This window comes from Mytilus californianus, unplaced genomic scaffold, assembly GCF_021869535.1.
Source record: "Mytilus californianus isolate M0D057914Y unplaced genomic scaffold, xbMytCali1.0.p SCAF_9, whole genome shotgun sequence".
NCBI lineage: Eukaryota > Metazoa > Mollusca > Bivalvia > Mytilida > Mytilidae > Mytilus > Mytilus californianus.
Genome location: NW_026262745.1, coordinates 8,339,734 through 8,364,866, shown reverse-complemented (window position 1 = coordinate 8,364,866; position 25,133 = coordinate 8,339,734). Strand labels below are relative to the sequence as shown.

At 32.5% G+C, this 25,133-nt stretch overlaps 1 protein-coding gene across 2 annotated transcripts; it reads left to right on the top strand.

Annotated features, from left to right (window-relative positions):
* The first annotated feature begins 5,171 nt into the window (after window positions 1–5,171).
* Window positions 5,172–15,743, top strand: LOC127716626 (uncharacterized). Of its 2 annotated transcripts, none has more exons than XM_052222876.1 (4): window positions 5,172–5,377; window positions 12,254–12,446; window positions 13,140–13,246; window positions 14,970–15,743. In XM_052222876.1, exons 1-4 carry the CDS (start codon window positions 5,317–5,319, stop codon window positions 15,035–15,037), a joined length of 429 nt encoding a protein of 142 aa, XP_052078836.1. In that variant the 5' UTR covers window positions 5,172–5,316; the 3' UTR covers window positions 15,038–15,743. The 2 variants fall into 2 exon arrangements, with proteins under 2 accessions (XP_052078836.1, XP_052078835.1); XM_052222875.1 differs by lacking the exon at window positions 5,172–5,377 and adding an exon at window positions 7,894–8,045.
* The last annotated feature ends 9,390 nt before the right edge of the window (window positions 15,744–25,133 follow it).

The following is a 25,133-nucleotide window of genomic DNA, read 5'->3' as shown; positions in this document are numbered from 1 at the left end:
CGAGCGTCATGAGAGGCTTGCTGCCGTTGAAAGTTGTATAAAGCTTGGAAACGCTTCCGAAGGTAGTGAAATTATTACCCAGGAAAAGGAAATCATCCGTAAGCGTAACAAAATTCTAAAGATAGCCGACAAGCATGGATGGGACACGGTTAAAGAGTACTTGGATAGTCCGTTGGCCGACAATAAAGAAGATGCTAGTGATTTGCGTGCTGCTATTTCCAGGGCTTCTCGTAAAAGAAGTTCCAAGCCGTACAGTAAACCAGAATCTTCCAATAGTGGTTCCGGAAAAGGAGAATTCAATTCCTGGAGTTTTTTTCGTGGCCTTGGCCAAGTCAGTGATACCGAGTTCTCCAAAGCAGGCAAGTCAGAAAGTTACAAGTGTTTCTATTGTAACCAGCCCGGGCACTTTGCAAGGAACTGCCCCGAAAAAAGGATTCCTACAGCGACAGTTGGTGCACCAAAGTTCCAGGAACAGAACACAGGAAAGACCCAGTAACAAAACAGATACAGACATAGATGAAGTTGAGTATTGTTTTCAATTTGTTAACAAGTATGAGAAAAAATCTTGTCAAAATCTTATAAATGTGAAAGGAAATTTAAGAAAACATGCATTGTTTTGGAAAAATGTACTTAACGCTAATGATTTTATAATGAATGTTATTAATTTTGGGTATAGAATTCCTTTTCTGAGTGAACCACCGACTATTTTTCTAAGTAATAATAGATCCGCGTTAAAACACTCAGAATTTGTTGAAAATTCTATTGAAGAACTTTTAACTAAAGAATGTATAAAAGAAGTAAATCGACCATTTGTCGTTAATCCACTTACTGTGTCGGTAAATAGTACGGGTAAAGAAAGATTAGTCTTAGATTTGAGACATGTTAATAAATTTGTCGAGAAACAAAAAGTTAAATTTGAAGGGGTTAAAGAAGCTATGACATTTGTAAATTTTAGCGGTTTTGGGTTTAAATTTGATTTAAAGTCTGGTTATCACCATATAGAAATTCACCCTGATCATCAAAAATATTTAGGATTTTCTTGGCAATATGGTGATACAGTGCGTTATTTTACTTTTTCGTTTTGCCTTTTGGACTTTCATCAGCTGGTCATATATTTACCAAGACAGTACGTGTGTTAGTTAAATAGTGGAGATCTTTAGGATTTCCCATGGTGGTTTATTTAGATGATGGTATAGGTACAGCAGAAAATTTTGATACATTTTGAATTATCGAAAACAGTAAAAAATGATTTACTGCTTTCCGGTTTTATTGCTAATACAGAAAAGAGTGTCTGGGAACCAGTACAAAATATTGATTGGTTAGGTTTTGTTTGGAACTTTAAAGATTGTACTTTAGAAATATCGCTTAAAAAATTATTTGCTTTAAAGCTGGTAATATCGAGCGTAGTAGATGGCAAAACTATTTTGACTTATAGATGTGTTGCTAAAATATGTGGAAAAATCATTTCTATGATTCCTGCTCTTGGTAACGTTTGTCAAATGATGACGAAGCATATGCATATGCTAGTCTGTTGTAGATCTGCATGGGACGATGTCATTCCTATAAATGACAACATTTTGAAGGAACTAAAATTTTGGTATTTTGAATGCGAGTCATTATCTTTCCAACGCATTGTACCTATAAATAGAATACCACAGCGTGTAATTTTCACTGACGCTAGTCAGTATGCCGGAGCATGGTTTATAACGAATGATAACAAAATTGTACATTTTATGTTTGATGGTCATGAAAGAAACAAAAGTTCTACATGGAGAGAATTGAAAACTGTAGAAAAGAATATTTCTTCTTTTAAATCTGATTTAACAGGAAAATTTGTTATACTTTATACAGATAACCAAAATGTAGTACAGATTGTTAAAAAAGGTAGCATGAAAGTAGAATTACAAGACATTGCTTTAAGCTTATTTCATATTTGTTTGTCACATAATATTTTCTTGGATGTTGAATGGATACCTAGAGATAAAAATACTTATGCAGATTATCTGAGCAAAATTTTTGATTATGACGATTGGGGTGTTTCCTATCAAATTTTTATATATTTTGATAAATTATGGGGACCATTCACATGCGATCGTTTTGCAGATTCGAAAAACAAAAAAGTAGACTATTTTAATTCTAGATATTATTCACCAGATACTTCCGGGGTTGATGCTTTCGCATATGATTGGTCTGCTCATAATAACTGGTTAGTTCCACCAGTTTGTTTAGTTAGCAAGTGTTTAAATCACATGCGGTTATGTAAAGCTAAAGGCACTTTAGTTGTACCTAAATGGCCATCAGCGTTATTTTGGCCTATCTTAGTGAATAGGTTTTCAGACAGATTTAAATCTTTTGTTATAGACTTTAGAGAGTACGTAAAACCTATGAACTTTTTTACAAAAGGTTCACAAGAAAAGAGTATATTTGCACAGAGACCTTTTAACAGTAATGTATATGTTTTGTTGTTGGATTTCTCGAAGTATTGAGATTTATGCATTGAATGTTGTATACAGACTGTAGTTGATTTAGTTTTCTGCGATGGTTATTTGCCGCAGTTATTAGATATGAGACTATATTCGTAAGAATGTTAAATTTAACATTGTGATGTTTTAACTGCAACAATTAGATATGTCATTGTTAACATTGTTGATTAATTGTTTATGAATACAGTGAGGGTTAATGCCACTGTATATATAAGTATATGACTTTTTTAGATACTGTGAGGTTGAATGCCACAGTAAGTGTGCGAGGAAAATGCCGCATTCATTTGTTTGCGAGGAAAATGCCGCACTCATTTGTTTGCGAGGGAAATGCCGCATTCATTTGTTTGCGAGGGAAATGCCGCATTCATTTGTTTGCGAGGGAAATGCCGCACTGGGTTGTTTGCGAGGGAAATGCCGCATTCATTTATAGTAGTAATGTTAATTATATTTACTTTGTTTATAGTTATTACTTGGTATTCATTATTATATTTATTTTACAGATCAATGGAAACAATTTGAGTGTTATGCCAATGATTCGAGATTTGCCAGTATCATACGAGATTTATCCTCTTTTGTCGAATCGTCTAGATCAAATTCTACAATTAAGAAATACAAGTGCTATTTTAAAAAGTTTGAAAAATGGTGTGTTTCATGTTCACGTGAGTGTTTACCAGCGACAACTACTACGATTTCTATGTATATAGGTGGACTCATTCAACAGGGATCCAGTGTTGCGATTTTAGATGCAAGTTTTTATTCAATAAAATGGTTTCATGACTTTAATTTCAAACATAATCCTTGTTCAGACAAATTCCTTGGTCTTATTTATGAAGGAGGAAGGAGATTGCTAAGTAAACCTATAAACAAAAAAGAACCTATTACGCCAGATATATTAAGAAAAATTGCTTTGAAGTTCGGAGATCATAATAATCTCAAAAAATTGCGTGTAGTAGTATTATTTCTGTTAGGATTTTCTGGATTTTTGAGGTATAGTGAATTGGCTAACATTAAGATGAATAATATAGAGTTTCAAGTCAGTCATGTTAAAATTCGCATTGATAAAAGCAAAACTGATTTATACAGAAGGGGTAATTCTGTTGTTATAGCTGCAACAGGTACAGATTTATGTCCAGTTTTTTGGTTAAATAAGTATATCAATTTAGCTGAATTGAGCAAAAATTCTGATAGCTATATTTTCAGAGCACTGTCTTTTATGAAATCGAAAGATGTTTATAAATTATGTAATATAAATAGTCCATTGTCCTATACCAGAGCGAGAGAAATTTTGTTAGAGAGTTTATCAGATATTGGTTTACATAAGCTTAAGTTTGGGCTTCATAATTTGAGAAGTGGAGGCGCTTCTACGGGGGCTAATAGAGGAGTCTCTGATAGGTTACTTAAAGTCCACGGTAGATGGGCTTCTGATAAAGCCAAAGATGGGTATATTAAAGACAATTTAAAATCTCAAATGGCTGTTTCCTTGAATCTTGGCATATAGTTCTCAAATTATTTATTCCTTTGTTTTATCGAAGTTACTTCGAGCAAACAAACTTAAATTATGACTTGTCTCTTATTTAGCCATGTATTTAGTATAGAAATGTTTTAAATTCGGACGAATTCATGAGGGAGAATTTAAATTTATTTCTATTCCGTTATATTTGGAATTTCCCTATTCTATTTCTATCTTTAGACTTGTGGTACAAGTTTGGCTAGTATGTAAATCAGAAGTGGTCTGATGTTACTGTTGTTTTCTGCACGAATATTTCGAGGGCGGTAGTACGGGTGGGGTTTTATAGGCATATATAAGTCCTGATTACGTTTGATTATTATCGATGTGCTCCAGTAACTTTGATAGACGAAGTTAACGTTAAGCTCTGCATAATATATTACAGTTATGTTTGTATTGATATGTATTTAGAGGACATTGTGAATGTATATAGATGGAATTGTGGTATATTTTTGTAATTTGTAAAATGTTTACAAGATATTAAATGTTGTTTCGCTGAGAAAATAAGAAAGTTACTGCGAGCAAACAAACCTAAATTATGACTTGTCTCTTATTTAGCCATGTATTTAGTATAGAAATGTTTTAAATTCGGACGAATTCATGAGGGAGAATTTAAAAAGAAGTAATTATAGGCAACCGTACGGCCTTCAACAATGAGAAAAACCCATACCGTATAGTCGGCTATAAAAGGCCCCGACATGAAAAATATGAAACAATTCAATCGAGAAAACTAACGGCTAATACTTTCCATTGTTTGCATGATAAAGTATTGCCATTTTATTTTGAACACTTGCATTATACAATCACGATTACATAAAGGCGATACATATCTCTGTGTCAACAGTTTATTTCCTTTGGTCATGGTGTAGGCCGGTAGTCTTCGACTAAGGGGTTATGAAATATATCAAATATGTCCGATACACTAAAATGTAAACTGTACTAGAAATCAACATACTAGTAATTGAATAAAAGCGTCTCTGTTATCGAAATTCAATAGTGATTTTATCAGCAGTATTTAACTGAACTGACCGGGTCTATTTAAAATTCCAAAATGCTTCAATCTAAAAAGGATATTTAAATATGTCAAAATCCAATTTCATTGAATATTTAAAAAGTCATGTTTTAGTTTTTTGTATGATTCATTTGTTATTTTGTGTTACATAATGCACGGTTTACATAATGTTTTGAGGTTTAAATATCATGTGTATATGTAACTTGGCAATGCACATTATCTTGATATTTAAATAAACTTTACCTACATTTTATTTTCCGAACATCATTATTCTTCCTGAAGTAAAGTGATTTCTGCATTTATTCAGGGTAAAAATGATGGATTCAAAGTTGTATTTCGTTTGTACAGTGTTATTTGCATGCTATAGTTTATATGGTGAGTATAATTTGTCGTTTTAATTGATAACATCTTGTGTGTTTTTTTCTACGTATACTACGCATTAAGTCTGCAATTGTGGAATTAGTCTAAAACAGTCTTTATTCATGTTTTTTTCCACAACTTACAAAACTGTTTCACAATGAGCTTGGTAGTAATTGAAGTTCTTACTGTCAGTTTGAAGGCTACATGTTGAAGGTCATTAAAAACTCGCCATTTAATTGTTGACAACGCTTCTACATTCGTCATATACCACACTGTGACCGTAATGTTAACACTCTAAGTTCTAAGAAGTGGCTATTACAATTTGCACATGCCCTTCTTTTGCAAAAGAAATCGCAACAGCATTTTTTCACAAAATGTTTCGGAACACTTTGATCGTAAAGAGAAATAAAATTCCCCTTGAATTTTCAGGCGTACACAGTTTGTGACGAAAAAAGCAACGCATAGCAAAGTATATACTTGGAGCATTAACAACGAAAAGTTTAGTTTATAATTTCACGACTGTGTTATCTTATACTGCATACTGCAAATACTTAAGCTATTTCATATTTCCTTCTAATTTTTCCTTCAGGTTTTAAAAATAAAATTCGACGGAATATATGACGTAATACAAATAAGCGATTTCAAGGAGACGTAAGATAGACTTAATTTCACTCTCGCCTCTTACAATTTCTGTAGATAGCGCAAAAAAATAAAATTGATGCATGATTCTATGAACAAAATGCATGCAAATATTTTTTTTTAAATCGTTTGCATATGACACTCTGGGGGCTCCCTATATCATGGCCTTCTGTGATGGATTTACTTTATTTGTATACATTTATTACGAGTAACTTTGTACTTTTTGTTACATGAATTACAGCCAAAAATGGAATGTTGAATGTACAAAATGTAATATTGAACAATTCATCTTACACTGCAGGTACATGTAATAAGTTCGTTTAAAAATCTAGAATCTCAACAAACAACAGGTTCAAAAGCCCCAAATAAACATTTTATATAATATATAGACACACAATCTGAGAGAACCATTAAATGTGGAATGCTGATCTCAAGACATTTTTCCTGGTATTATTTTGTTGGGATGATGTCTTATTGAAATACACATCACATCTCACTGTGTTCATACCAAAATAGGAAAAAAAGATACGTAATGCAAGTATACAATTCAATTTTTTGCAAAATGTTCTAATTTAATATTTTCAAATTATTATTTCTGTTCAATGATAAATATGACATCAACATATGGCAAAAGAACACAACGTATTGAATTGAGAGAACTCACTGTGACTATAAAAAAAAAGTTATAACTCATGTTTGACTGACATAAGATTACCTTTTTTAGAATTTAACAGGAGCAAAAGTAGTTAACACTGTTAAAATATCAAAAATCTAGATCAAGTGAAAACACCGACCGGAATTCTTAAAGTGTTTGAAAAAACAAACTCGGTTGTGTCGACAGGATAAGCGTCTCATTCTCTATGCATGCATCCTTACTCAGCCAAAATTTCACGACATGGAATAGGACTTAAAAAGTAAATGTACAGATGTTTTTTAAAATCAAAGACTTCGAAATCATGTCTCTCTTGAGTTGAGGCAAAGACAAATCGTATAGATCAACAAATTCGCGTTGAACTAAGATATCAATTGATGCAAATCCCAAACAAAGGGGAAAATCCCAAACAAGAATGACCCTGTGGAATGCAAAAATTATGTATCGACAGGATGAGTGACCAAAAGTGTTAAATATTAGATATCATTATGTGTTAGAGATAATCCCAGATAGTAAAATATACATGATTATTATACATTATATCACCGTATATGTTATACTTATTATAAGATGACATATAAGTCATAAAGGAATACAGTGAATACCTTTAAGATGAAAAAAATCAAAGTTGTCTCCGTTTACTAAAAATATAAACGAAACATGATCTCGACATATTAAAAAACTATACTTTTAAAACAAGAAATAGTGCTGACCATAGCGATGAAGACACCATTAAAAGATCTTGAAGCACTTCTTTTTAAAATAATGAAATTGTGATAAATGTACGTTACCAGAATCCCTGTTCTAAGCATTGGCAAAGCCCACCCCAACAAAAACATGGTTTAGATAAAATATGCAAATTTGATAACATTAAAAGGTAACGGTAGAAAATAGGGATCAGAGCAGAATCTGGTATCATGCTCTTAAAACCCTCTCACTATTAAATAAAACCATTTGTTGTGGCAATTAATTCCACTGTATAACTGTACTTTGATAAAATGAATATTTATAGCTGTATTTTGTTGTTCGTATTTGACTAAATCAGTGTATTTTTACAAAAAATATATATTTACGTATTATAGAATTGATAGTTATATAAATACAACTCAGATCAGGCTCAATTGATCATTTTGTTTACTGTAACATTCGCGTTGTTAGAAATCAATACCTACCATTCATGCTTACATGCACTGTGCAGATATAAGGTTTAAACATCTCTTTGTGTTGTATAAAATATCTATTCTTTTGATATTTAAATTAACCTGACCTGGATGTTATTTTCTAAAAGTCATTTTTCTTTCTGAAGATTTCTGCATTCGTTTTGAATGGAAACAATGGATTCAAAATTGTATTGCAGTTTAATAGTGATAATTGCATGCTTTAGTTTGTATGGTGAGTAAATTTTGTCGTTCACATTTATCAAATCTTGCTTTTTGTGTTTACTCCGTCTACTATATGACGCGTTAAGTCGGCAATTTCTGGCATAAATTAGTTTGATAGTTACTGAAGTTCTTATTTTCAGTTGGAATGCTACATGGTCAAGGTAAAAAATTCGCCATTGAACTGTTGACAATACTGATGAATGACCTGTTATTACACTAACTCGCACTATAAGAGTCATGAAATTAAACAACCACGTTCCTATCAGTGGTTATTTTAATAAGCATTATTCTATAGAAACACAGACAATTTCGTAGAACAAACAACCCATAGTTAAGAAAAAAATCCCATAAGCATTATTCACAAAATGATATGGGAAACTTCTATCGTTTAAGGAAACTAAAAAGTTTGTAGTTACGGAAAAGTAACAGAATGGACAGGAATAAGTTATAAGCGTTTACACTCTACAGTTGTTTTCTATTGTTTCTGAACGGCTTGCTACAAATACTCCAGTAGTTTCACATTTTCTTTGAAATAATAGACGAGCTCCTCTATCAACAGGAAGTACTAGCAGTTTGATAGAGGTGCTCATCTATTATTCTATATATATTTACACAAACTAATGCATTTTGACAATTTTTAATGTTTGGATACGCAGCCACGTCTTTATAGTATGGAGTTTTGTTTTGTGATGTCCAGGATTTTGGATAAAACCAATAGTTCCAAATTTACCTGCATTACTGAGCTAATTTATAAACATAAAGTCATTAACAGTCAAAGAAAAAACATGACCTTGATCAATGCCAAAATATAGGTATCGACAGATTGTAGTATCGTGAAAGTGCTTATATGTATGAGAATAATATTTAGTATGATTTTAATTTACTGATAACAAAATCAATATTTATACCAATAAAAAAATTATTTAAAGATCTAGTTACAGTGTTGAATTGGTAACCTTTTAGAATAAGTTTATTGAAAGGATTGAATAAGAGAGATGTCAATAAAATATAACATGACACAAGTTTACAACTTAAATTATTGCAACTCATATTCTGATTAAAAATTAAAGATTAAATATTTTATTTCGCTATCATAATTATCTAAGGTGCCTTTGTATTTATCTCGTTTCAGGTGTCATAACAAAAAAATATTTAACCACTACAATAAAAATTTACTAAACAATGAATTCAAATAAAGCAAAATTAAAATACAGTATTATTACAAAGTGCTTAAACTAAACACACCACAATGCACAAACGTTTTGGTAACTGCAAAAACATGATTACTTAAACGTTTTATACCGCAACTGGACTATTTGTGCAGTCAAAACACTTACAGAATTAACAAATGGCAAAATCAAAAAACAAACACATCAAACGAATGGATAACAACTGTCATATTCCTGACTTGGTACAGGCATTTTCTTATGTAGAAAATGGTGGACTCAACCTGGTTTTATAGCTAGCTAAACCTCTCACTTGTATGACAGTCGCATCAAATTCCATTATATTGACAACGATGCGTGAACAAAACAAACATACACAATAGATAAAAATGTCAAAAATAGGGGTACAGCAGTCAACATTGTGTTATCATCTTAATCACTATAAAAACAAACAAATGTAACGAAGAAGCACAAAAAGGCATACATCAAATTTAAAATCCTCATTTTGCTTATATTATACGATTTTATTTATCTATGTAAAATCCACCCATAAAGGATGGAAGGTTTTAAGTACTGGCGTAAAATCGCGCGTTTGAAATTCGCACAGGTAGACATAAAATAATTTTGTCGTTCAAAGTATGAGAAGATACATAAATACAGAGTCACGTAAAATGGATATAACAAAAAACAGACTTACCAGTAAAAGTAATATTAATAAATAAAATAAAATAATTGTGTGGTACAAAGTATGACGATATACATAAGTACAGAGTCACATCAAATGTATATCACAAAAAACAGACTCAACAGTAAAAGTAATATTAATAAATAAAATAATTTTGTCGTTCAAAGTATGACGGGATACATAAGCACAGAGTCACGTCAAATGGATATCTCAAAAAACAGACTTAACAGTAAAAGTAATATTAATAAAGATAAATAAAAGAATACTATAACACGTTATTAAGATGCTAAACAACGTCAGTACGCAAAATCTATACTTCAAGACCATCGTGTATTATTTGTGAAGTTGATACGGAATATTTATCAACAAGTTCATGGTACCTTCCGATGAACTTTTTTAGAAAAAGGACGAGGCGTTCTTTGACATATCTCTGGTTCATCAACTTTCTGCTCAGACACTGGTGACGTTTTACAAAGTCTGAGTAGGAGCTGCAAGCTCTTGAATACCGAATTATTTAATTCTAAATTCCATTTTTAAGTAGTAAATTTTGAAATAAAACGTTGGTGAGGTCAAGGTCACATGTCAAAATTATGTCTATGAGCTGATAGACAAAACACTTTCAGCCAATCAGAAGACGTGTTACATCCAAAATTTAATTATATAGTATTGGTAGTGACTTTGATCATGATGCCGTAGAGATTTATCTATGATGTCATGAAAGATGTTCGCGGGATCTTTTTGTTGTCCGCTTTAAATTCAAAACTGTTGTTTATTACCGAAATTATTTCAATTGGAAACTTTTTAAAAGCTGCAGTATTCAGTGAAAAACCATACATTGTCTTAAAACATCAAATTTTTATGAACTCTGCCCGAAACAGGCCTGTAATGCTGGGCAGGGACAATGTATAGTTATCTATTTAAACAGCTGAAATAAACACGGTAAACAATTGGAATTAATTTTCCTCAGATCGGTTCGTAGGATATAAATATACAGGAAAATCGAAAAAGTATCGACTGAGAATATTCAGTAAATAAAAGCATGGTTTTTACTAAGTTCGACTGCAAAAATGTGTTTTGTAAGCCTAAATAAGCGACAACAGTAGTTGTTTGTCGTTTGGTCATTTTTCTTTTTTGGCAATGGCGTTGTCAGTTATTTTCGACTTATGAATTTGAATGCCCCTTTGGTATCTTTCGTCTCTCTTTAATCGATGTTTTAATCTAGTAATCAATTTTGAAATCCAAATCAAGAGAAAACAACTCAGGGAATCCATATACCATATACGAGGCATCAGAGTAAACGTCTCCATTCAGTACGGGCTCGTTAGTTTTCTCAATTGTTTCATATTTTGCATGTCGGGGCCTTTTATAGCCGACCATACAGTATGGGTTTTTCTCATTGTTGAAGGCCGTACGGTTGCCTATAATTGCTTACATCCACTTTATTTGAACTTTGGTGGATAGTTGTCTCATTAGCAATCATACCACATCTCCTTATTTTTATATTGTAGACTTACACCATAGGTACGAGACGAGATTTATTCTATTTACTAGGTATGACATTGTATATAATACTTAATACCCTAAAGTATATATTTACAAAATCTCGTCTCGTACCTGTGACTCGCACGCATTATCAGTTTTATTTGACCAACTAACTATAAAGATACAATGTCTCAACATATAATTTGCATAACATGATGAATGTGCTCCTTATAAAATCAATAATTTTAGAAATGTCTTATGCAACTAATTTTTGGTAACGGTTGGAAATATAAAGACAAAGCATACAAAGATCTGACCTGCGCTTTAACTATGTAAATAAAATGTTAAAATTTATACATTTTTAGGCACCCTTGATACACGTTTCAAAGAGATGAACATAAATAAACTTCGAAAGTGTGGCTAGAAAAAAAAACACTTTATGAGAATCTAAAAGACCTCTGCTATGAATATCACTTTATTAATTGTGTGCGTCCGAAGCGCTTTTCTTGATTGATCTGCATCAGGAAAGATCGAACCCAAACATTTAAAAGCCAATGATGTATATTACCGAAACACGTGTAGGGACCTACAAATAGCAAAATACATCTAAGGTCAACATTTCCTGAGGTAGTTGGAATCTTATTTTCTTAATGATTTTTTTTTTATTTATCAACGGCGAATTTTAGAAAAAGTTTGTTTTAACAATATGAAAAATCTAAATCGAAGAATGACAATGTACACCATTAAATTGAATATAAATGAAAACTTTAATACCGGTCTGTGATGATTATATTTTATAATGCCTCTTTACAAGCAAAATGCATAATAGTACACATGTAGGACTAAATAAAATCACTTATTTTGCTATTATTTTCATAATTTCAGTACCAAGTGTTGATGCAGGAGAATGTTGCAATTCATACGATGATGCACTGTTCAATGAACATTCAGAACAATACTGCCCTGATTTTTGTTGTGGTACCCGGCCAATAAAGCTTTATTGTTGTAGTCATGAAGCCTTAAGAGCAGGTGAAGATGATCGAGACGACTTCTGTATGCAGTGGTTTGCAGATCACATGTAAGTACTTTTCACTATATTTTTAAGTCAATAGACCTCTTTCGGGTTCGTTGCATTTCCGTCAAAAACTTTGGATTTAGTGAACATCATTCGTGCGTTGAAGGGCATCGTCACTTCCTTCCCATGTTGAGCGAACGGTTTAAAACATATGATGCTATATTGCACGAATTATTCGGCAAATTAAATTCTTATAATTGATAATCAGCACTGCTGTCATTAGGGAATTGTGATTAAGTATCCACGGAACACACATTATTTCTAGATTAGCCTGCATAATTACGATCACGAAGACGCTTGGTGAACTTTAATAGTGAAGGGATACAGGCGGTCCCCTCTATCTGGTAAATGACATCATAAAGGCGCGCATAATTGACGAACTTTTCCGGTGAAGGACATAACTCGGAAGTGGTCTATTGACTATTATTTCACTATGCTACGTGAAAAATGGCATGACAATAAAATTGCACAGCATAATTTGAGAGAAAATTTAACACTATTTCTAAACCTGTACACTAGTGATCAAGAGTTTGGAAAGTAAAAAAAAAGCAATGTTTGTTGGCATAAAAACCAGAAAGGCCTAAACACTTTATAATACTTTGTAAAAGAATAAATAAAGATGTTTATCTTATCTTGAAATTTATAAAACAACAGTGGAATATCATTAAAGTTGTATGTTTATATGTACAATTACAGCTACGTCCCGATTATTGTTGCTGTATTGATCATTGCTTTAGTGACCTGTTGCTGTTGTGCATGCCGGAGACGTCGTGGAGGGGTGATAATCCAAACTCAACAACCAGGTATTTTAATTCTTGAAACTTTATATTGTATGTTAATTCAAATTCATTAGCAAAATACCGAACTCCAAGGAAAATTCAAAACGGAAAGTCCCTTATCAAATGGCAAAGTCAAAAGCACTTCAAACGAATGGAAAACAACTGTCATATTCCTGACTTGGTACAGGCATTTCGTTATGTGAAAAATGGTGGATTAAACCTGGTTTTATAGCTAGCTAAACCTCTCACTTGTTTGACAGTCGTATGTAATTCCATTATATTGACAACAATGTGTGAACAAAACAAACAGACATAATAGGTAAACATGTCAAAAATAGGGGAACAGCAGTCAACATTGTGTTATAATCTTAATCACTATAAAACAAACAAATATGTCAACAACGAAAAACAAAATGGCATATAGACATAGCACATAAGCAAATATGAAAGACAAAAATACAAAAAATGACCATAGCACAATAACACAATGGCGGGATGTATAAGTAACGAGCCACGCCAAAAGGATATTTAAAATGGACTAAACAGTAAAGGTTAATAATTTACAAAGACAAATAAAAGAACACTATAACACATAATTAAGATGATAACAACGTCAGTACCTAGAATCTATACTTCAAGGATACACTAAATAAAGGGGATATATTTTACTTTGATCTTCTTGCAAAAAAATATAAAGCTTAAATTGCGTTAGAAGGTTTGTTTTGTGAATGAGAATATAAATTTTCACCGTAAATTTTAATTATCGAAGATACAGACACATAATAGAAGTAATTGAGGCTTTCTGTTTGTTCCTTCAACCGCCATCTTCCATTGTGTTGATACACACAAAACAAAACAAAAACACTCTCATCAAAAGATACCAGGCGCATGATTTGGTACGCCAAGCGTGCGTTTGTCGTCTACATGAGACTCATCATTGGCGCTCGAATAAACTCTTAATGCAGTTAACTATTTGATGTGATTAGTGGGTAGTTTTGAATCTAGTTTGAGTTATTGCGGTTTGTTCATTGTTTTTTTGTTGGTTTATATTTGATGATTATAGGGTATATTGTTTTGTCCCTAAAGGAATGGAGTGTTGGTGGGAGTTTTTCCCGCTGAATGACACTTGATAATCTATTCATAACTTTTTAAATTCTCGGGGAGACGAAGAGCTACAGATGTTGACTACATCCTTTTTATGTCGTTGGGTTGCTGTTTCATTGACGTATACAAAACGTTTCCACTTATTTATATTTGAAAATTAATCCTGTATCCAAAAACAAAAGTACCTAAGTCATTTTACCATTAAGAGAGGCGACTGAAAGATACCAAAAGGATATTCAAACTCATAAGTCGAAAACAACGGACAATGCCATGGTAAAATAAACACAAAAAAGACAAAAAGTCAAACAACAGTACAAAAACACAACATAGAAAATTAAAGACTGATCCACACGAACCCCACCAAAATCGGGGTGGGGGTGGTGTGATTTCAAATTCTCCGGAGGGGTAAACAGATCCTGCTCCACATGTGGCACCATGTCTAATTGATAGATATAATATTAGCCACTTCATATGAGAAGCACACGTGTGAGGAGTTGTGTGACATTAAAACTTCCAGTAAAACAGTTTTTGATAAATACAATTCATATACCGAATATAATATAAAACATTGCTTTTTATCAAAGGAATGAGTAAATTAAATGGAAACATAAAATTAGATATAAAATATGTTTATCTATTTTAGCTACACTATTGATACACCAGCAACAAACCACTACACAGGACCCATACCGTGCAGGATACGACCAGTAATATCTTAAAACCAAAACAGTGTCATGAACCTTTTTTTTATATTTTTGTATATTGCTTGCGACAAAGTAGCGGACACAAGACATAGGCGTGCTGCTTCCATCAATGGCGGCATTTAAAAACTCAACACTTTGTTAAATTTCGTGATTTGTGCAATTTAAAGGGAAGCCGCAATGGCGGATCATAGGTATTTGGTATGCAGTTGTATAAGCATAAACACATCTCAATGTATGCCAGTTTAAGGGAATCCACGTGGTCCAAATGAGCCAGTAGTATTTTTCAATGTTATTTTAAAATTGTCACATTTTATTTCTAAAGAGATGTTTGATCCCGCCTGCTCAATCGTTGGTCCATTGAATTTGAAACTTTTGCAAAGTTTTAGCATTTACATTATATTATCGAAATAACATACAGTCGAGACACATATCTGTGTTAACATTTTTGTATATAAATAACTAATGTGTTATACAATGTAAATAATTAACCATTAAGTATACAATAATATATGTTTTTGTTTTAATATTAAAAAATTTTCACTTTTGCTTGTACCATGCTGTCCCTGATTTAGTTGTATGCTCTATCGTGGGATTTAAGTTCGAATTCAAATGCTAAGTCATAACTTTTGTTTTGTTTCATAACTTTTTGTTTTTCTTTTTTATTTGTGCACATGATGCAACCAATACAAAACATAAATAAACTTGAAGCTCTGTGTTATAAGCATCTTTCAATAACATCCTAGTATTATTTTAATGATTCGTATAACAATGGCTGTTATTAGTCATTAAACAGTTGATAATATAACATTAGAAGTAAATACCAACTTAAAATGAGGAACTAAGACGCTGCTAACAACCTGTTAAAACTATGAGGCTGAGGAAAGATAAAATTGGATGAATATTTAGGCAACAATAGTCAACCGATGTTCAAATCTCATACATCGATTAAAAGGATACAAATCAAGGTAACAAACAGAAACTGAGGGAATGGCATGAACTCCAAAGAAGCAAGACCGGGAGCGTTGGCATGGTAAGCATGTCCAGCTATGCATGCATACTCCACCATGCGGATCCACACTCAGTCAGAACGTCACAATCGGGAATAGGACGCAACTGGTAAATGTACAATTCACACGATTTTTCTGATATCTTAAGATGCAAGACCGCGAAAGTATGTCTCTTGTGAGTTGCGCCATAGACTCAAGATTTTGGTCAACCGATTCATGATGGTGACCGTAAAACTTATGTCGTGTATATTTCAATAGTTCTAATGAATAACCATGATGGAACAGTTTCCGCTTTTAACAAATTTCCATAATTAAAATGTCATTTTATAAATTTATTGAGTCTGACGCGATTTTCCGGACTCATCCATAAGGTCCGTATAATGCAAATATACACTCGAGTATCAATTGACATATTTTAAAAAGTCATATAAGAAGACATAGGATATTCTTTTTCTGGAAAATGGAAAGATGACAATGGGAAAGCAGTCATTATGTAGATGAATTTGGATTTAAACGAGTATCAAAACAAGTCAGCTAGAAAGGTGCAGAATTAGTACTCATTTGAATACTAACTGTTTGTTGAAATATAAATGAATCAAATTTAACAAATAAGTCGTCGATAAAAAAGTCCAGCATTTGTTTTACATCTTGTTGTTGTATTTATTGTTGGAATCAGTGTTCTTTACAATGTATTTAATCAGACAGTTTGGATTAATAGTAATGATTTACCTTAGGTTTTACCATAAAGAAAATGGTACCAAAGTGTAAAATGCCACTTTTTGGTAATTGATATATGCTAAAAAAAACAATGAAATAGGCGGATGATACCAAGGGGACACAGACTTTACAGTATGAGAATGCATTCTCAATAGAAATGCTGGTAACATTTAATGGATATCTAACGAATAGATGTTCAGTATTTCTGACATGATGCCCTTAGCCTATCAAGAGTTTATAAGGTTGCCGAATCAGGTTTTAATGCTCATCAACTTTGTACTTGTTTGGCTTTATAACTATTTTGATTTGATCGTCACTGATGAGTCTTATGTAGACGAAACGCGCGTCTGGCGTATTAAATTATAATCCTGGTACCTTTGATAACTATTAAAACAAGCAAACGGGCTTCTTTGAGTGAATTGAAATGACAATACTAGTAACATAACAATAATGAAAAATGAAATTTTACATAAAGACACACACGCGTGTCTTCCCGCAAAAGTGCATAAAATATATTTCTATGCTTTAACTCATATAATTTTTTAGTTTAATTGTGAAAACAAATATATTGTAGATACTATATATCAATTCCAAAATATTTTTCATTTTTACTAAAGTTATATTACTGCTGATATACATGTTTTGATGTTATCGTATAAATTGTATTTCTTATTGTTTTTAAATAATAAAACCGTCGATATGGATTTTTTTCTGTAGCGTCTAATGGCTAGGAGCTCAATCTATAGATCTGGTAAGAAAAATTAAAATGTTATGTGGGAATAGGGGGAAAACTTGTGCAAACAAAGGATTATACTGTATAAACATTGTTTAATCAACTTTTAATTTACAAGTGTTTTTTTACGACAGGTAATAGGTTATTTTTGTATGTGTATGAATTCTGTGTTTTTAATTAAAATAAATATGAAAGAAATAGAAACAAATATAAGTAAATCATCTTATTTCTTTTATAACACAAATTCAACAGTAGATTCAAGCAAGCATTATAATATGAAACAAACAATACAACAGCATTCACAATCACACATTGTAGCTCACACATTAGAAATTCACTGTATATAAATCTATTAAAGTTTATTAATCTATTTAACGTGAATAAGGTGGGAGGCTGCATCACCAAACTGTACTGTTGTGACTTCCTCGTTGCGGTGTCTAACCTTAAGCTTTTCTAATCTGTTGTTGATTTCGACATACTTTCGTTTTTGGGCCACTCTCTTCCCACCAGTTACATAGTGGATCATGGTTAGGGCGTTAATAGCTTCCTTATGTTTCAGTAGTTTTATGAATTTTAAGATGTTTGGATGTGGGTGCTGGATATGTTTCTTCAGCTTGCTGTGATATCCCTCTAGATGATTTTTAGTCCTCGTTTCCTGTGTTGTGTAATGGTTCCAAAAGGTGACTCTTCTGTGTTTGACCCAGTATGTTGTTACATAGTCTGTAAAGGGCGTGTAGTTGATGTTAGTATCAATCTGATCTATGTCTGTTATGTCATTAAACCACACATTTTTGACCTCAGCAGTAGGTACAAGTGGAAGGACAGCGGCATAGCGTACTAGTTGATGAATGTTGTTGTCTTCCTTGTATGAAACCTGAAGACCTGTTTCTTGTGCTTTTCTCCAGATGCATTGTTTGTAGTGGAAAAACAGCCTGTTGTGTTGATGCCAAGAAATACAGAAAATGCTGCATTTCGGATGGCGACTTCATAGTCCAGGACGATAGTGGTAGGCTGAAGTTGTAGTTTGTGTTGGTGGCATGCATCTTTGAGTAAAGTCAGGAACTTTGTGTATACTAGTTCGCTCTTAGTTGGAAGTAAACTGTGTACCAGTGGATACATTGCGCCGTCAACCATTGCGAGAAATGTGCAAAGTTGGAAGAATAGGCTCGGACAGGAGTAAAATGTACCATCACCATATACGATATCTGCAGATGCTAAGTGTGTTAGATTCTTTTGAGTACTGAAGATTAACATACGCCCAAGTGTGTTGTCGTCTGTTAATCAAATCCGATTGCTGTCCGTTTATTATTCATGCTTAGAGGTAAAGTGAACAGTTTTCACCCATTATTTTACATCTTTGATTATTGGTCCAAGTAATATTATTGTTAGAGTATACTTTTTTTTCAAATCTTAAGATTATATTTTGTTTTAATATTATCTATCATCAATTTATTTGTTCGGATGACAATTTTTTTAAGTTTACAAATTCAATGATATTTTAATCTTACTTCTATTTATCTGACTTATTGTTTATTTTTAAGTATTTGTTTGAAGAAGAAAAAACATATAAAAAATAAACAGTGTATTATTTTTTTTTTAAATAATAGTATACGTAAACAGTGTAAGAAATATGTTTTCTTTTAAAAATACAGGTAAATCTTATGTGAATTTTTAATTAACCTTGATTGTTATAAAAACAAATTATTTATCAAAACATCTATTGTTATTTGAATGTGGGAATAGAAGGAATAGTGATTTTCAAAAAAGGGGGAATAGGAGGAAGACACCGTTGTCACCGTTACAATGAGTTATATTACACATAATTGACAAAACGTATAATGTAGCAAACTTTATTCAACTGGATATAAAGTTAATCAATTTATTTCCCATCTTGAAAATGTTGTAAGTGTTTGATATTCCTTGCTTAAAAGATGACCTTTATGATAATACATATTTCCTAAATAAACAGTTGTCGTACTTAATTATAATCCCAGTAGAACTATCGTCATCAGCGACCTGTTCTGAGTCTGCGTGTATTTTTCCGCAAGCCTTTCCATCAACAACCAACTCTGCTCAAAATTCTCCAATATATCCGTCGGTTATTCTAGAATCTACACAGACTGTCCAGATAAAGGCATACATTCCGCTAGATGGTGCTTTGGATATACCTGTATTAGTGTTGAAGACACCAGCTGTGTTGGTTTCTTTCATGTCGAAGATCGGGTGATGGGTTTTCACATTCTTCATCATCGAATGTAAGCAACAATTTGCCATCTTACATCCTACAACAATGAGCAAAACTCATACCGGATATTGAGATATAACAGGGCTCGACATGACACAATATAGAACAATAAGAACGTAAAAAACAACGACCTGATTTATGTACAAAACAAACCAAACATAATAGACAGCAATCAACGACAACCACTAAATTACAGGCATGGAAATTAAAAATGTGACAGAACATGATTGTGAGAGTTAAACCCTCCATTAACCGTGGATAGTGGTGTAACAACAAAACTTAAGAACAAAAAATTAGAAAGACTCATCAGATCGACAAAAAGCCATAAAAAACCACTAACAAAAATACTAATGACACAAAAAACCGATCTGAAACTACTGGCAGTTACTGAAAGCTAGTTCAGAGCCAAATACAACATACCGTAATATAGTTACAATGAATACGCGTTTATTCTTGAAAAAGAAACCATGAGCCCTGATGGCGAATGGTTTGTTTTTCATGAATCATCACTTATCCATTGTATCTATAACTTAAACTATTGTGTTAATGTCTTTTCAAAATTAAAGCCTTTTCTTAATTAGAAGGTATTGTAAGTGAGTTTAAATAACCATGTTATCATGTTCAACGATGCATTAATAAATATAAGATCACAATTAATTGGTTAGAAAAATACAAATATAACACAACACGTCTGCCTTTAAATTATCAGGTATCTGAATATTATATGTGTTTACAAAATAAGACATATTCGAGCTTATTTCTATAAAATTGAGAATGGATATGGGAATGTATCAAAGAGACGACAACCTGACCAAAGAGCATATATAAAGTATATATAATAAGTATGTTACCGAAATTTCTAGCAAGAAGCCTAATTCTAGGCACACCACGATTTAATAGCATAGGAATTTGCGAATAAACATTTGTAAAATTATGTAGTAAAACAGATGAAATCATTCTATATTTATAAAACAAAAATGGACAAATTGAATGTAATCATTTTCGTTTCAAATATGTGAAATAGACAACAATAAACGGTAGAACTCGCTATTATTACAAAAATATCCACAATTACATACAAAATAAAAAAAAAAAACCAACAGAAAAACTACATAATAGGGACAACAAAGAGAATACAGGGATTCGACCTAAACCGACAAGTCCCTACCATTTAATTGACTCTTTAACTCATTGTTTTGAACCATGCTAACCTCGCGGCTACGAACTTATACTATACGATTGCCTATTATGTATATATAAAGGTACAAGCCCTGTGTGTCCGTTGTACCGACGTTTATCATATGTTCATTTATATATATAAAATAGACATTTAAATTGTAACCCATTGGTAGCCGAGAGGTTTCGTCGATATGTTGATGTGAGTCACACATAACAGATTTCAAGGACGGGTTCGATTCCCAGTGAAGGCATATAGAAATTACAAAAATTGAAGGTAAGTTTTTAAATTAATTCCATTAGTGAACAGAAATCAGTAAATTAGCCAATTCAAACTTAATGAAATTAGACACACAAATGAAACAATTGAATATAATTTGGTGAATCCATTTCAGCGACAGATTTAGGAAGCGTTGATTCTAGAAAAAGAATCCACGGTAAATGAATAGGCTGACGTCACGACAATGGTTTTGAACAGATATATCATGTTAAGGAGGGGTATTTGCGTAAAATACCAGTCGAGAGAATGTTAAATTTCGCGAGCCGTAAGACTGGTATTTTTCGCAAATACCCCTCAAGAACATGCTATATCTGTTTAATTACACCGAATGTTAACGTACAAAACGCATTGATGATCGTGACATAAAACGCATTGATGATCGTGACATTACAAGCGTCCAGTCGGATAGAGCATTTTTTGGCAAATACCACGGCAGAGAGGGTAAAAAAGGCATATCCTTTTTGCATATACTCCGGCGCTGTTTAAAAATGAACGATATTCATTTGATAAAAGTAAATAGGTGAAAAATACACTGGCTATCAACCAATCAAAACCCAGGATTCTTACATAAGGTGTAATTAAATAATAAATACATCATGTTTCCAGTCTAGAATATCAATCAGTACACATCCAATGGATTTAGTTCAAGGACTTCATAATTAGTCCGAGAAAAAACATGGCTGTGCAATGCCAAAATATAAGTATCTACAGGATTAAGGACAACAAGTGTTCAAACCTGTACAAGAAACATACTTTTATAGCTGACTGTGCGGTATGGGCTTTGCTCATTGTTGAAGGCCGTACGGTGACCTATGATTGTTAATTTCTGTGTCATTTGGTCTCTTGTGGAGAGTTGTGTCATTGGCAATCATGCCACATCTTCTTTTTTATATATGAGATATGTTTTAATTTATTACTAACAAAATCAACAGTAGTAGCGATAAAACAATTTTCCAAGATTTTATTACAGCATTAAACTGATAACCTTTTAGAATTTAGAAGTTTAATCATAGGATCTATAAGATTTCATGGATTGTTTCATAACTTCTCCATGTTAACCGAAATTCGAATCTACTATAATTGATAGCAAAGTCTTCGATTTAGGACCGCAAGTGTTAATAACTGTATAACCGAAATTTGGATCAACTAAAATTGATAGCAGAGAGTATTTAACTGCCTTTAGTGCATGTGTACGTAGGCCAAGATAAGTACCTCCTACATTCAAAATAAAACGATTCTCCTTATATTTTTGCACAAAAATTATATTTCTCACCTCGATGGCTTGACGTATTTGTTAGGTAATGGTTGTTTCCACAGACATTTGATAAGCTTCCACTAGTATAAGAGATGATTATTTAAAAGTCAATCGGATAATAATATCTAGCAGTGAAACTTTCTAAATCTGTATAAATGGATCAAGGAGGATTAGCAATATCAATATGTTTATAAATTTCTAAACGTGAAGAAAAAGACACATGCGAGGTTACAAAATTCAGTTCTGCGTGTTTCAGTTTGTTAACGGCTGTCAATGGAACAAAGTGATACGAATTCGATGCATGAGCACTGGATGATCTGTATGTTGTTGGTGATGAGAACTCATTATTTCGTCTTGTACTGGCATACTTGACTGACTGGCTGATTGTTGAAGCTGTTACGGTACGTAGGACATCTATTATGGTAGAAGTTTTACCTTTTTAACTAACTAGATGGCTGTCATGCAAGACTTTTGAATCTAACGATCTTCATCTTCGCTTCGGTTATCCTGCAATTTTCATCATCCTCTCCGTCGATTTTCCCATCTGGTCCTTTTTAAAATGGTACACATTGGAGTTCATTTTCCCTCTGTTGCATCTCCACTGTGTATCATCACCACCGGATATAGGTACCCTTGGCCTGGTTCTCTGTTCAATTGTCTAAGAAAAACTACATTCCTGTGCATATACCAACATATAGGTACCCAGGTAGCTATACGCTGGTATTTGTACAGTAATGTTGTTTTTCTTAGACAATGAACAGAGAACCAGGCCAAGGGTACCTATATTCGGTGGTGATGATACACAGTGATCTTGCATTCCTTTTTTTGAAGTTAACTGTCAGACAAAGAACAAACGTTCATTCAGAGATAATGAAAATAGAAAAATGTTCAAAACCTTACAATTAAATATATAAATACTTGTCTAACAGATATAACACATGACCCGAGAAACACTGGTGACCATTCACATAATTAAACATCTGTAGTATCAAGACGTGAATTATCAGTAAACATATTATACTTGTTTAATTTTCATGCAGATATGATTGTTCCAGAAAAAAAAAACCAATGTGGTTGCAATTATTTACCGATCTTTCACGTCTTGACACTACATTTTCCATTTTCATTTTTTCATTATCTCTGAATGAATGTTTGTTCTTGGTCTGACAGTAAACTTCAAAAATACATTATGATCAACCAGACACATATATATGTCTCTGAAACAACCAATTCTTCAATGACTCCTTATTTTGAATTTCGTCTGATTCACTATTTGTTTGGGTGTGATGTTTAATAGATCATAATTTATTTTCGTTGATTAAAAATGAGCACCTAAATCTGAAGATTACGTGTGTCAAAACCGCGAATAACTTAAAAACTTTTCAGTTTCAGTTCATCTTCAACAGCCAGGACATGTCCAAACAATAATTGTATAGGAACTGTAATTGATATAGCAGTTGTTGTCCATTCGTTCCGTTGGTTGGTATAATTGAACTTTTGGTTTTGTCGATTTTTATCGATAACCCCCTTTTTAACTCACCTGAACCAAAGGAAAGTTAACACCTGAATGACCTGATGCATTTCAGTTATTGTGGTGATAGCTCTCTATATTTTCTGTTAGATCAATGCCATGTTAAATATCCTACAAGTTTTTACATTACCTATAAAATAGACTAGAACGTACATAGAGAGTATTCCACCTTGCCCTGTTGTATTTGTTAGACGGAGCAAGATTGTTCATTTCTGAACAATCTGGTTCACAATATCTCGAATCTCTTAGTAGTATTATTTTTAGTATTATTTTTAGGTCTAATAGTTGGGCCATTCAACTGTTCTTATCTTATATTTTCAATGCTTATGTCCTGTAATATTATTTCAGAATCAACTTGAACATTTTACTTAATTGAATCATCTACGCCTACATAACTTTGGTTCTCTTAATGTAAATAGCGACCAGTTTTCTTCTTTAACTCATCTTTCAATTCCGCAATATTTGCAATATAATTCTCCAGGCCTTCTGGGCTAGTCATTTGTATCGCACGACTAGGGCCTCTCCTGTAAACAATCTCGAAATCATATTTGAAAAAACTCCTTTCAAACCACCCGAGCTTGTTTGAATTTGAAGTTTCTGAACCATGTTAAGGATCTATTATCTGTCTTTGCTATGAAATGTGTTCCCGAAAGGGAACAACAAAAATGTTTCTTTCAAAATTTTATGTAATAAATTAAAATTTGGATTTGGATTTTCACATTTAAGACACATCGGAATAATTTATTCATGACAGAAAGTGTACAAAACGAAAGTGTATATATCAATTCTTTATAAAGTAAAGTTGTTGCACACCTAGGCCTGCTTCAATGATTACAAGTCCGTAGGTGTTTAGTCTTAGTTAATGTAGCCCACACTGTATCTTTTGTCAAATATTTAAAAAATTAAGATCACAATGAATAATGCGCTTCCGAATAAAAGCAGTCTTAAAAATTAGCACAAAAAAAAACTAAAACAAAAACAAACAAACAAACACAATACAAACAAACAAACAAACCCAAAACCAAACACAAAACAATGATAACAGTAAAGTTTTAATACCTTCAAATGAACAAGTGCAAATGAGATAATTCCCTTTGTTTTATTTTTCAATGGATAAGAATAGCATTACTATGTACCCAATAATTTGTTTAATACACTG

Coding starts and splice junctions, on each gene's coding strand:
- LOC127716626 (XM_052222875.1), top strand. CDS start 7,979: ATGGAAACAATGGATTCAAAATTGTATTGCAGTTTAATAGTGATAATT. Junction 8,046..12,253: donor TGCATGCTTTAGTTTGTATG/GTGAGTAAATTT, acceptor TCATAATTTCAG/TACCAAGTGTTGATGCAGGA. Junction 13,247..14,969: donor AATCCAAACTCAACAACCAG/GTATTTTAATTC, acceptor TATCTATTTTAG/CTACACTATTGATACACCAG.